Source organism: Kogia breviceps, chromosome 1, assembly GCF_026419965.1.
Source record: "Kogia breviceps isolate mKogBre1 chromosome 1, mKogBre1 haplotype 1, whole genome shotgun sequence".
Classification (NCBI taxonomy): Eukaryota; Metazoa; Chordata; class Mammalia; order Artiodactyla; family Physeteridae; genus Kogia; species Kogia breviceps.
The window spans coordinates 133,294,546-133,308,900 of NC_081310.1; the positions used below are offsets into that span (position 1 = coordinate 133,294,546).

Consider the following 14,355-nt stretch of genomic DNA (forward strand, 5'->3'; position numbering starts at 1 on the left):
AGCAAAAGCTAAGAGAATTCAGCACCACCAAACCAGCTCTACAACAAATGCTAAAGGAACTTCTCTAAGTGGGAAACACAAGAGAAGAAAAGGACCTACAGGAACAAACCCAAAACAATTAAGAAAATGGTCATAGGAACATACATATCGATAATTACCTTAAACTTGAATGGATTAGATGCTCCAACCAAAAGACACAGTCTTGCTGAATGGATACAAAAACAAGACCCATATATATGCTATCTACAAGAGACCCACTTCAGACCTAGGGACACATACAGACTGAAAGTAAGGAGATGGAAAAAGATATTCCATGCAAATGGAAATCAAAAGAAAGCTGGAGTAGCTATACTATTATCAGTTAAATAGACTTTAAAATAAAGAATGTTACAAGAGACAAGGAAGGACACTACATAATGATCAAGGGATCAATCCAGGAAGAAGATATAACAATTATGAATATATATGCACCTAACATAGGAGCACCTCAATACATAAGGCAACTGCTAACAGCTATAAAAGAGGAAATTGACAGTAACACAATAATAGTGAGGGACTTTAACACCTCACTTACACCAATGGACAGATCATCCAAAATGAAAATAAATAAGGAAACAGAAGCTTTAAATTACACAATAGACCAGATAGATTTAATTGATATTTATAGGACATTCCATCCAAAAACAGCAGGTTACACTTCCTTCTCAAGTGCACATGGAACATTCTCCAGGATAGATCACATCTTGGGTCACAAATCAAGCCTCAGTAAATTCAAGAAAATTGAAATCATATCAAGTATCTTTTCTGACCACAACGCTATGAGATTAGAAATGAATTACAGGGAAAAAAAATGTAAAACACAAACACATGGAGACTAAACAATACGTTACTAAATAACCAAGAGATCACTGAAGAAATCAAAAAGGAAATAAAAAAATACCTAGAGACAAATGACAATGAAAACACAACAATCCAAAACCTATGTGACGCAGCAAAAGCAGTTCCAGGAGGGAAGTTTATAGCTATACAAGCCTACCTCAAGAAAGAAGAAAAATCTCAAGTAAACAATCTAACCTTACACCTAAAGGGAGTAGAGAAAGAAGAACAAAAAAAACCCCAAAATTAGCAGAAGGAAAGAAATCATAATGATCAGAGCAGAAATAAATGAAATAGAAACAAAGAAAACAATAGCAAAGATCAATAAAACTAAAAGCTGGTTCTTTGAGAACATAAACAAAATTGATAAACCACTAGCCAGATTCATCAAGAACAAGAGGGAGAGGACTCAAATCAATAAAATTAGAAATGAAAAAGGAGAAGTTACAACAGACACCACAGAAATACATAGCATCCTAAGAGACTACTACAAGCAACTCTATGCCAACAAAATGGACAACCTGGAAGAAATGGGATAATTCTTAGAAAGGTATAACATTCCAAGACTGAACCAGGAAGAAACAAAGTATGAACAAAACATAATGAAAAACTCCAGTACAGGGCAAGAAATGACCCTAGCAAAATTCTATATCTTTAATCTATATTCAAATACTATTTTCCATGGATGAGGTAATTTCACTGCAGAAGGCTTTGAGTGCAATTTAGCATCCTGCCTATTTTTCTTCTCCTTGGAATCAGAGTAGAACAGAACATCTGGTACCCAGCTCCCAAGAGATCTTGTTCTAGATTAGCATTTCACAAGTGGGGAAACTGAGGCATCCAATGGTAAAGTGACTCTCCCAAAACCAAATGAATAGAACCCAAGAACTTCTTCACGTTTTCTGTGTGCTTAAGAGCAGTGTTCACTACTTGTAATTTTTTATGTCCTATTGCCTTAGGTACCCTGATAAGCACAGATTTTTTTTCTGGCTTTGAATAATATTAACATTCAATTTTGTTTTTGAAAATTGCTTCCACTAATTGAACATTGTATCTTTTCTTTTCAGTGTATGAGTTAAACAACATTAGAAAATTCTGTTATTGGTAAAAATTATAAAAATCAAAACAATCATATGATTATGTTTTGAAAGAAGATTATGATAAAATACTTCTGAGTTGGCTCATTGTAGACATGAAAAACAAGCATAACCTTATTAATGAAAAAGTAGCAAATGAATTTTTTGACATGCAAAAGAAGGAAATGCGTGTTATGATGTACTTACATTTAGCGAAATCAGGTTATTAGTGTTGAGTGTTAAGTTGGTGGTGGAAAAAGTGGATCACTTATTAAATATAGTTTGTCAATTCTAGCCTGACTGAAATAATTATACAACAGCAATTTAGCTTTCATGAAAATGGGGGAAGGGGTTCTTTTTCTCTTTTACAGCTCTATGGAGTACCAAAACATGGCAATTTAATGAGACACTCATTATCAATGTGTTTTCTCCAAACCTACATACTCACAGGGCTCCTGCTATTAAGAAAACACACAGGGCTTCCCTGGTGGCGCAGTGGTTGGGAGTCCGCCTGCCGATGCAGGGGACACCGGTTCGTGCCCTGGTCTGGGAAGATCCCACATGCTGTGGAGCAGCTAGGCCTGTGAGCCAAGGCCGCTGAGCCTGTGCGTCCAGAGCCTGTGCTCTGCAGCAGGAGAGACCACAACAGTGAGAGGCCTGTGTACCGCAAAAAAAAAAAAAAGAAAAAAAAAAAAAAGAAAAATAGAAAAGAAAACACACACAATATGAGTAGAATCACTGGACCTGATTCCCAATTACAATATCAGGTACCTACGATATCTTAAGCACCCCTCCAAACACCTTTACATACATTTCCTCGTTTGTTATGAAAAAGAACTCTTCTGAGTTAAGAGTATTTTTATAATACTACCCAAGGTCACAGAGCTAATGAGTATTAGAATCAAGATTTGAATTAAGGTCTTCTACAGGGCCTTTGCCTGTAGGAAGTAGGATACATAGTGGTTTTATTAGATTCAATTAGGCCCTACAAGAAATTTCAAGAGATGTTAGTATGGCTATCGATGTAAAATGGCAGTCACATTCATTTTGGCTAAGCCAGTTTCATCCCTTTTGGGCCTGGGATACTCTTTCAGTATTTTATGAATCTCTTTATGTTACTAGGTAGCAAGGAGGCATAGAGTGATATGCTAAGGATAGTGGAAGCTCTTTGACTACCCTGACACACAGCCAGTTGTGGTGGTCACACACTCTGTACCTGTTACTAGGTTAAACTCAGTAAGTTCTACGACTGAGGCCCAGAGTGAGAAGGATATCAAATTCAGCAAACCTCATGCCTACATTTTAGTAAAAAGTTAGAGAAACAATAATGTAAACAAGGAAAGTATAAACAATTTAGAAAACATGTATTTGATTAAGGATGATTAAGGTTTGAAAAACATTACTTTGGTAGGGTGATTAATATTCTTTTAGAATATTTGGAGTCAGAATATAAAAATTTGCATAATCTTAATCTCAAATGTTTATCTCCCAGGGTATGACCTCATTATTTTTACAGATTAACATTCTGTCACTTGGTGAATTCAGAAGCTGAAATACCCTAGTTGGTCCAAAGCTGACGTGCTGGAATAGCAGATAGCTGAGTGGGTTCTGGGAGGGCTGGAACCAGAGCAGAGACCCCAACATAAGGACCTCAGGGTATGGAGGATGCACAGGGGAAAGCTGAAACCGTCAAGAACACCAAGACTATGTACACCTGTGTCCAGAGTGCACGAGGGAGGATGCAAATGGAGTTTGTAAAGCTAAGATCGGTATGTTGCTGAGAGATTGGGCTTAGGACAAAGTTCCCAATAAAAGTTGCACTTTTGAATGATTTTGAAATTGGGAGAAATCAACACTTCATTTTCAGTTAGCCATAGAAGGTATCTGAAAATATGAAGTGGTGGTATTCAGAGAACATAGCTTTCTTTCCTATGAAATAAGTTGTTCTATTTATGATACTTCATGGATCTCTTCACACTTTCACTGGGGTATTATCCACATTTGGGTACCGCACAAATGACTTCTTCAGCACTCCTCCACAAAAGACTAGTCTTTTGCTTTCTCATATTTTTTTCTCACTTCATTGATCTCATGAAAAATAATAATTCTAGTCTGCCCTCCCACCTGACTTCTTTACTTCAGCCCATGGAATGTTTTTGCTAATGATTCTCCAGATCCCAAGAGCCAACCTGCTATCACCCCCGCCTTTATTTCTGTCCTTTTTTGTGTGGAGAGGCAGTTTATGAACACATATATATAGAAATTCGAGGAAGAGGGTGAGGGTGCTAGGGCAGCATTTGTTTATTTAAAAGTAGAGAACTTGGACTTCTAGGTAGTACAGATTGTGACTATGAAGACTTGGCAGAAGAACAAGGGGTTTTCTACCTCTTTTTCAGGTAGTTAATAGTCTTCCTAAGTCCAGTACCCTCACCTTCTTAGCTAATGGAAATTTCTTCAAGAACTGGCAAGAGACTTACTGTCAGTTCCAGTTTCTGGTGGTGTGAGGTTTAATGGGTTTTTTGGGTGCCATTATTGCATTTTTAAAATGAGAAATAAGGATCAGCTACATTTCAGATAACTCGCTAGATTACATTTTAATTGGACTTTGATTACTCCCCCTTATTATGGCAAACAGGATTGTGCCACTCTATGAGCCTTTAAGAAATCAATTTGTATATGCAAGATTACAGATTAATGAATTAATCTAACATAGAGAAGCTCTAAGATGTCAGGGCTAAGCTAGGAGCACAAAAATCTTTACATTAGTTTAAGGTAATGATCTGGACTCTTTATTTCCTTGAAACCATTCCCTATTGGGACTCTGCCTACTGGCAGAGTATTTATTCTGTATTTATAACTTTAAGACATATTTCATTATTCATTATAGTATGTAAAATTTTAAATTAAGAATATAAATTATGTGAGTTTATAACTTACCATTTTTATTGTAGCTTTGATATATAGTTACTGAAAATCTAAGACTTAATTCTGTACAGTTTGTTACTTTACCTTTGATGACCATGTATTAAGAATCATAGTAAAATATAACCTGAACAAAAGTAATAAGTTCTGGTAAAATTTTAAGGGAGCTGAATCATACATTCTGCTACATCTTAATTTTTAGGTTTACTTATATGGAAAAATGAGGCTTTGGAAAGAAAATGGGCTACTCCTTTTTGCCCTCCAGATTACTCTAAACTGAGTTGTTGCAATCAATTTAATTTCACACTAGAAAACAAAGAATTCTAAATGTATTTTTTAAATTAGGTCTTTAATTAGGAATAAATATTACATCATCAATGATTGAAATTACTCTAAGGACTTTGTTGATGAATCATGCTATTCAGAAAACAATTCCAGGGTTGGTCTATGAATAACATTTTCAATACATTGTCAAAATGGATTGACCAAATCAAAGTTAAAAATATATATGCAGCTAAGTTTGCTCTGTCGTTTTCCAAATGATGGAATTTTTCTTGCTTTCTTGTAAATTTGATATGAAATCACTAACTGTATGTAATATTATTATCAACAAGGTAGCAACTATATGAGCACTAAATTAAAATTTTAATTTTTCAAATATTCCCAGATATAGATGAATGCAGTGAATCATTTGCCTGTGGTGATCATGCAATGTGTAAAAATGTGGATGGTGGATATAACTGCTCCTGCAAGGAAGGTTATCATACATCCACAGGAAACTCACAGTTCACACCTAATGATGGCACTTATTGCCAAGGTAAATTATATTATTAAATTGTATGTATTATCAAAGCACTATGTAAAATATGTACTATAAGGTTGTGAAGTTTCAAAGAGCTACATCTTTCAAGAAATGTGCTAGTAGTCCTTTATCTATAAAATGGAATAAGAAAAGTTACAGTCTTCTTTAATGTAAGATGTAGACCACATGTTTTATGTAATTACCATACCCTGTTTCCTTAGAGTAACTACAATATTCTATTTTCCATAAAATATTGCATTTTAATGAATAAAAATAAATGAATTTTTATTATGAATAAAATTTTAAAATAATGAATAATGAAAAAATTTTTAAATAAATGAATAAAATAAACGGAAATGAAACTCAAATGATAAGAATGTTTTCAATGTCTAAATACGTGAGCAAAATCACTGGTATCAATATAATTATCTTAGGAAAAATATTTTTTAAGACTTAATATATAATCTGTTTTTTTCTACAGAAATTGTGAATCCAGACTGCCATTTAGATAATATCTGTATTGCAGCAAATATTAATAAAACTTTAACAAAAGTGAGTAAAGGTATTGAATTAAAAATACGCTCTATTTTGACATTTTGGTTTCAATTTAAATCTTTCCAAAGTCACTTTTTTTAAAAGAGTAACAAGCAGTTGATCTTCATGTAGAGTTGAAACTGTTTACATAGAGAGATCTAAGTACTTGATAGGATTAATTTGAAAATCCCCAAAGTACTGAAGAAGACTTACATATTTAATTTAAGTTACCTTTTCACTATTCGGTAGACTGGAAAGTTATTTTCAACATGTAAAGAAATTGGATGGATAAAATAGTAAAAACACACTTTGACCCCAGGCCATTTTCAAATTCTAAGGAGACATAGCTGAATGCAACTAGATTGTGTACACCAAAGTAAATACTATTTTAAAGAGTCAACAAAGTAGGACATTCATAAAATTACTGTCCTGAGATTAGAAATGTGAGTCTCACATGACTCATTAACAATTAGGTAAAAGCAAATTGCCAGTTTATCGTGTAAAAAAATTTCTCTGGTTAATTAAAACCTAATTCAAATTAAGTTATAATTTATTTTAATTAACTTTAAAATGATAAATTCAAACATGTATTGCCTTTCTGAAGTAACTTCTATGCCATTTAAGCTATTTGCTAATCCTTTGTAAATAATTTCAGGTTTCATTGCTTTGTGTTATGGTTTAGGTGTAGTCTGATAACTTATTAATGTATAAGAGAAGAAAAAGACTCAGAACATATTTATCATGCAACATTTATTCTTGAAAAGATCTAGTAATGCTTTAAACTGGTTTCCTTTCTCTGGGCTCATTTTTGTTCAGATTAGGCACATAGAAGAACCTGTGGCTTTGCTACAAGAAGTCTATAGAAATTCTGTGAAAGATCTTTCACCAACGGATATAATTACATATATAGAAATATTAGCTGAATCATCCCCATTACTGGGTTATATGAATAGCACAAATTCTTCCAAGGACACCCTTTCTAATTCAACTCTTACTGTAAGTATGTTGAGCTTTAACTCAATATAATTGAGGCTTAAAATTTTCCTTACATTTGTGATTAATGTAAAAGTCCAACATTTTTAAAAGATACATTTTTTTTTCAACAGGAATTTGTAAAAACTGTGAATAATTTTGTTCAAAAGGATACATTTATAATTTGGGACAAGTTATCTACAAACCATAGAAGAACTCATCTTACAAAACTGATACATGCTGCGGAGCAAGCTACCTTAAGGCTATCTCAGAACTTTCAAAAGACCACTCAATTTGATACTAATTCAAGTGATATAGGTAAGAAGTCAAGGTCAATTTCAAAGCAATTGAGTTTTCCAAACAAGCCATTCTCAAAAGAGAAGAAAAGTCTTTAAAATATTGTTAATTAAACTGGCAGTTGTTTTGTCAATGTAGACATGAATGGTGATGCATATCACAAGAGTAGTTATGAATGAAGTGTGAATAAAAAGGATGAGTGCCTAAGATTTGCCACCTACTTATAGCCTCCACCTTTTTCTATCTCTGAACTGTTTAGCATTTAAATGGTCAGAGACCATTACTCCATTGCCATCTCATGACTTGACTAATCATAGTACAGGCAGATTTTCTGGATGTCGTATATTTCATTTTTTTAAGTTTAATTTTTATTGAAGTATAACACACAGACAGAAAGTGCACATGTCAAATGAATATAACGACAAATTTTCACAAAGTGAACACGTCTGTATAAACAGCACCCCAGAAGACCCCTCATCCCCCCGGCAGCCACCCCCTGCCCCGTAAAGGTTATACCATCCTGACTTCTAAAACCACACCATGAGCATAATTTTTAGTGTCTCTGCAGTAGTCTATGGATAGATCATATTTTATGTAACCATGCCCTATTTTGCTAATGTTGAACCTTGAAGATGTTTATTTTTAACGTTGAAATCCTTTGGGCGTATATCTTTGTCCTGAATGTAGTATATTTAAATTTCTCATTAGGAATCCTTTGCCTTTCGATAATATAAAGTAATTAGCATAGCAAATTGGAATGTTTCCTGCTTTATGAAATCTCATACTTAACACATTAAGAATCTGGATCTAATTGAGGCTGCCTGTAAAGTTGTTCTGAGGAAACAATGTACACTTTCTGCAGTAATCATTGCATATACACCCCTATTATATTTCTGGTTGTTATCCTGCTGTGCACCTATAGATATACAAAAATCATTATCTCATCAGGATTCAGCAGTTACTCAAAATTAAGGTAGCAAGCATTGTGACCATATATAGGAGCCTAAATTTCTATGATGTTCCTGCATGAAAAAGGTGAAAATGCACCAGGTAAGGATATTATTACTCAAGAATTTAAGTCAATCACTCTGTATATAATAAATTATATTGTAGATATCCTCTAATACATTGTAGTTGCTTGTCTGCTTTAGTAATTATGATTTATAGCTTCTTTGTGTACATACATATTTTCTTTTATTCAATAAAGATAGAATTAATCCATGAATGCTATAGTGAAATCAAACAAATAAACTTGAGTCAGATTTTTAAATACAAATTATAATGTCCAAACATCATATTCAGAATATGTTCATTCTACCTGCCGTAATTAAGAAGTTGAAATATAACAATGATGGATGAAATTGTCTCTAACTAAATAAATATATTGATTAAACTAATTTCAGAGAATTTATTATTTTCATGATTTTGTTTCAGCTCTCAAAGCTTTCTTTTTTGATTCATATCACATGAAACATATTCATCCCCATATGAATATGGATGGAGATAATATAAAGATATTTCCAAATAGAAAAGCTGCATATGATTCAAATGGTAGGACTTTGACAATCTTATATACAATATTTCAATGTTTTGCAATAAATACCATACATTTGATTGTATCATATGTGCATATAATGTGTGTGGTTTTCTATAGAAAAATATTTTATGTTTATACACAGAATTTCCGTATTTATATTTCAGATTTTCATTATGATAAAAATACCTGGGTAGAGTTTTAGCTGATGATACCTAGATCCTTCTTGTCCTTGATCCTCCAACTCTGTAGTTGTCTAATAATGTTAAGATCCCAGTGGATATATACAAAGGAACTGTGATTTTATTCCTCATTTTGCAGCAGTCAGATGCTATAATTTTTATAGAGTTCTTCTAATATTTCTTCTTCAGTAATCCTTCATATTCCTCATTGTGAGACTGAATTTGGGATTGTATGAGCAAGATGAATAGAGGTAGTGTTCAAAAAGGTAGAAAGTTATTATGTGTGGATTTCTCTTCCACTCATTTCTTAGTTTTTGTACACTAGACTCTTCAACTAAACTAAAGGCAGGATTTCCTAAGAAATGGGACCCGAGAACGCTAGTACTAGCAAGTGACTTTACGATTATCTAACCAATTGTCCTCATTTTATGGATAATGGAACTAAGGCACAAGAAGCTAATGGGTTTGTCTCTATGTACATCAACAGACAATACAGAACTAAGACTTGAAGAGAATGAGGTAACAAATAAATCAGCCCTGACCAACTTTCCCTTGTCACCTAACCACAGGCAATATTTTAATTTAACCATTTATCTGCTCTCCTAGTGCAATGAACTTAGAAAAAAAAAAATCTCTGCTGATAATAGAATTGTTGCTGTTCACATATAGGTCAAAATATATTACCTATAAAACATGAATACTAATATTTTCTCAAAGCATTGTGGGTGGTCATACGTACAAACAGAAAATATATACAATAACACACATGTCACTTTTACAGACATCACTTCATTAAAAAATATGTTGTCTTTACTGTTTAAAAGCTTGTTGCACATTCATTCTTAGAAGACCATCTTTTTAAAAAAATTTTTACAGCACTAATGTGGGAATTTTTTTTCTAATCCATTGATATTATCCTTTCCATTTTTTCTTGTCACTTTTTATTCAAAAGTAAGAAACAGATGGCCAAAAAAAGCAAAAATAACTAAGCCATACTGCCATTGAACCCATGGCTCTTACCCCATTACATCATATTCTAATTAGCCAAGCACACACGTAATATCTAGGAGCAAGTCCAAAGAATGTGTTAAACTGTTGTATTTTCAAAGACAATTTGAGTAGTATTTGGAAGTTGAGAATAAAGACATTGAAAATACTTATCATAGTGACAGATGATGAAATTGTCATGAAATTAACATCTCAAAGAGATCCTGTCTAAGTGTATGGTACTTTTGTTACATTTCATAATCATGCAAGCAAACGCTGACATTTGAAAGGGACAGTAATATCAGCTCTCAAGAGAGCAGAGGGAGAAAATTTATTTTCCTCAAGGTTGAATCTTCAAAATAAGGACAAGTGTAAGAAACTGATCAAACCCACTCAATGATGCCTATGTGTGATTATTCATTTATTGACAAACTTCCTTAATAAAAACATTCATTACTTAAAAGCTGCATAGTGTCATTAGGAGGAAAATAAGGGTGGCACAGATGGATTTTTAATCTTTTTATATACTGAATTTTAGTGCCTATCATTAGTGAATGAACCCCTAGTTTACTGAAAATAGGTACAGATCTGATATGAAAGTTAAAAGCTAGATCAGGCCTAGAATTAGTAAGAAGTCATGGGAATTAAAATAGATTCCAAATGATTTTTAAAAAAAGAATGAACAAATACTGGATCAATATTCAGAAAAAGATTAAAAAGGGATTTTGGATCATTCTACGTGGCATGAGTCTCCTTTTACCCAAAGTCAAAAATTGATGTTAAATAAATATTTTCCTTTAGAAAGTATCAGAGTGATTAATAGATTTTTAAATCCATGTTATCTCTTTGGTGCTTCATTTGATTTTGGACCACCCACTACTACAACCTCTGAGAAGTTGCTGTTGCATGAACTGGTTCATCAGCTGGACTAGGTCAAGTTCCCCTAAGAGGTTTCCAGGTTCTGCTTCTGTTCCTGATCTGTCCATAGCAAATGCTGGGCTAGTCATCATCTGGAGCCATCACAATTTCATTAGCCCAACCATGTTATACTAACATTATTTTTTTGATATAAGTTTTCTGGGCTGGCAATTTAGGAAAATATGTAATGTATCTGAATTTCAGCAACAATCTTAGCGTATCTTGGGGTGCCTTTTTATACTAAGATAGAAAACGTGAATAGTGACACATTTTTGCAACTTCTAGCTCACATAACCATATCCAAAGAATATTAGTTATTCGTGTGATATTGTGATGTGCAGGGTTCCAGCATTATATCACAGACCTTTGTTTTTGATGACATTATCAACATTTGTATTAATGATTTTGATTAATTTATGCTTTTCAAATTATTTGCTGGTGTCACAAATTTGAGGGAAAATGAATATGATAGAGTTCTTCCTAATTTGTCTAAGTATCTAAAGCAAACATATAACATTTCTAGTTAATAAGTATAACAATAATCATATTAATATAGCACCTTAAATTTTACAGAAGACTCTCTCATATAATTTCATTTGTTCTCCACCTTATCCTAGTAAATAGCCAGAGGAAATATCACTACCATCATGTTATACATGAGAAAACTCAAGTTTACCCAGGGACTCACAAGTAGGAGAAATGACTAAAACCAGAACTTCTAATTCCAAGAGTAAATTCTGAATATAAATTCCTCAATTTACTGTCCATAATTCTGTACAACAGAGAAGGAATGTGACCTAAGTGACAACAGGAATTTTAAAAGATAATAGTTGTCACGATGTTGAGTTGTTCACACACTTAATATCAGTGATAATGAGCTGATAATGATCTCAAAAGCCAAGGCAATTTGAGATCCGTGAAAATAGGTGTAGTGTCCAGGCTAAGGGAAAAATAGTCATGTGATAGTCTGTACAGATCAGGTAACATTTCTAGTATCTGGTTATGTGCTGATGTGCTGCATTTGAGGAGTGTCAGGGGTTCGGATAAATGGCTGCCTCGAAAGGCAATAAATTCCCTATGCTGTGTCAGCATAACTATATGTCATGAATTTAAAGAGGAAGCATTTCAGTGGGCGTGAGGTTGAACTCAGTGGCATCTCACAACTCTTTCAATTCTAAACTTTCTTAATACTGTAAATCTGTGATAATTTTCTCCCAATATCTTTCAAATTCATATATTTGCCCAGCAAAGTAGTAAGTCAAAATTTTATTTTTCAAGTGAATATACTTTACTACTTGGTTCTTAGTCAGCATTTGGAAGTAAATTTATCAAGGACTATTTTTCTCCTAGATGTAGTCTGTGCCAAGGGAATGCTACAGTCCACAATCAGTTTCAGAGTCACAGAGGTCAGAGAATATGTCTTAATATGGTTCGATGATGTAAGCATAGATATATTATGACCCACATTTCGGTATCTGGGAATTTGTATGACTCCCTTTGGTCAATTTTTATGTTTATTTTAAGAATTTCACCAAATACGCTTATTTGGTTGACAGGCAGTGTTGCAGTTGCATTTTTATATTATAAGAGTATTGGTCCTCTATTTTCATCGTCCGACAACATCTTATTGGAACCTCAAAGTTATGATAAAGCTGAAGAGGAGGGAAGAGTCATCTCTTCAGTAATTTCAGTCTCAATTAGCTCAAATCCACCCACATTGTATGAACTTGAAAAAATAACGTTTACATTAAATCACATAAAGGTAAGTTGTGTTTCTGTTGACTATTCATAATAATTGTGAAGCATTCAGAGAAATGAACATGTTTTTGTAGTGTCACTTTAATTGTATGTGAGTTCTTGAGTTTAAAAATGCAAATTCAAAATTGACATAAAAGAGTAAAGTGGTTTCAACTAATTTTTCTATAAAATATTTTTGTATTTTCAGTGCTCTTTAAATTTTATAATAAATACCAAAGAATTTTATGTATTTGATTCTCTGAAATTAAGCTACATTTTAGTTTTATTTTTAAGTGCATTGTTCATTTTGGAAGTCTCCGGCCCTTCAAGGAAGAAGTTATAAAAAAGTATTAAAGAGATAAATGTTACTTGTATAATGAGGGAGGTGTTTGGTTAATTGTCATATAAAATAATACTTGCAGGGATTTGGGTGCTGATTAAAATAAAATCATAGAGAAGTTCATAATATTTCATAAAGAAATCATCTGAGACCACTTTACTCTTTTATTGTTATTCTAAATCGTTTTTCAAACCCATGTATAGTTAAAACTATACAATAAAAAAATGATTAGAAATAACTAAGTATTTAGGGGTTTTATAGACCTAAAAGTGAAGGGGAAACTCAAAATCATATTGTTTGCTGCATTTTTACAGTTAATGGTTTATTGGGCTTTCAATTGAATTTCAATCTTAGTACATGATTAAATTGCCTCAGAAACTCTATTTGGAGAACCTTGAAGCTGGGCAATTGTATTTGCATGTTTATGGGAAACAGGGGATTAAAAGAACATATAGTCAGCCCTCCGTATCCACAGGTTCCACATCCATGAATTCAACCAAACACAAATGGAAAATATTCAAGGGAAAAAATTCCAGAAAGTTCCAAAAAGCAAAACTTGAATTTACTGCAACCTGTCAACTATTTACATAGCATTTACATTGTATTGAGTTTTATAAGTAATCTAGAGATGATTTAAAGTATACAGGAGGATGTGCATAGGTTATATGCAAATACTACTCCATTTTACGAAAGTAACTTGAGTATCCGTGGATTTCGGAATGCACAGGGGTCCTGGAATCAATCCCCTGTGAATATCGAGGGGCCACTCTATATGCTTCCATACAGTACAAATGTGTCACTGCAAAGACAGACATCTGATGTAGAGAGAAACTAAATGTATAGAAAATGCAAGTAAATAGTAGCTCAAACCTAAACAATGGTGGGCATTCTGTTGAGGGAAAAAGGTGTGAAATGTTTTAAGAATGGAAACTAAATTTAGATATTTTCAGATGCTAAATGCAAATGACCTTTTGATTATAGAAAACAAACGTTGTTCTTTTACTTGGTCTCATGGTTTTTCTACAGTTTTTATCAGTGGAATGTTTTGGCAGCTGAAGAGGTGCCAAGGGCAACCCACTTCGCCCATCTCTGTTTGACACAGCAACAAAACGAAGCACACATTTACACAAGAGTTCTTCACCATAGTTAATGAGAAAACTTGATTGTCCTTAATCTTC

The 14,355-nt window shown here is 33.2% G+C and overlaps 1 protein-coding gene across 4 annotated transcripts in view; it reads left to right on the forward strand.

The window, feature by feature from the left end:
- ADGRL4 (adhesion G protein-coupled receptor L4) overlaps positions 1 to 14,355 on the forward strand; it is a 123,589-nt gene that overhangs the window by 70,289 nt on the left and 38,945 nt on the right. For 2 of the 4 annotated variants that reach the window (XM_059075112.2, XM_059075120.2), the window contains 6 exons: positions 5,542 to 5,691; positions 6,158 to 6,228; positions 7,027 to 7,206; positions 7,317 to 7,500; positions 8,914 to 9,030; positions 12,657 to 12,862. In XM_059075112.2, the coding sequence (XP_058931095.1) occupies positions 5,542 to 5,691; positions 6,158 to 6,228; positions 7,027 to 7,206; positions 7,317 to 7,500; positions 8,914 to 9,030; positions 12,657 to 12,862 (908 nt within the window). Of the gene's footprint in view, positions 1 to 3,444; positions 3,722 to 5,541; positions 5,692 to 6,157; positions 6,229 to 7,026; positions 7,207 to 7,316; positions 7,501 to 8,913; positions 9,031 to 12,656; positions 12,863 to 14,355 lie in introns of those variants that run through there. The other 2 variants (XM_067044020.1, XM_067044008.1) reach the window with 2 other exon arrangements.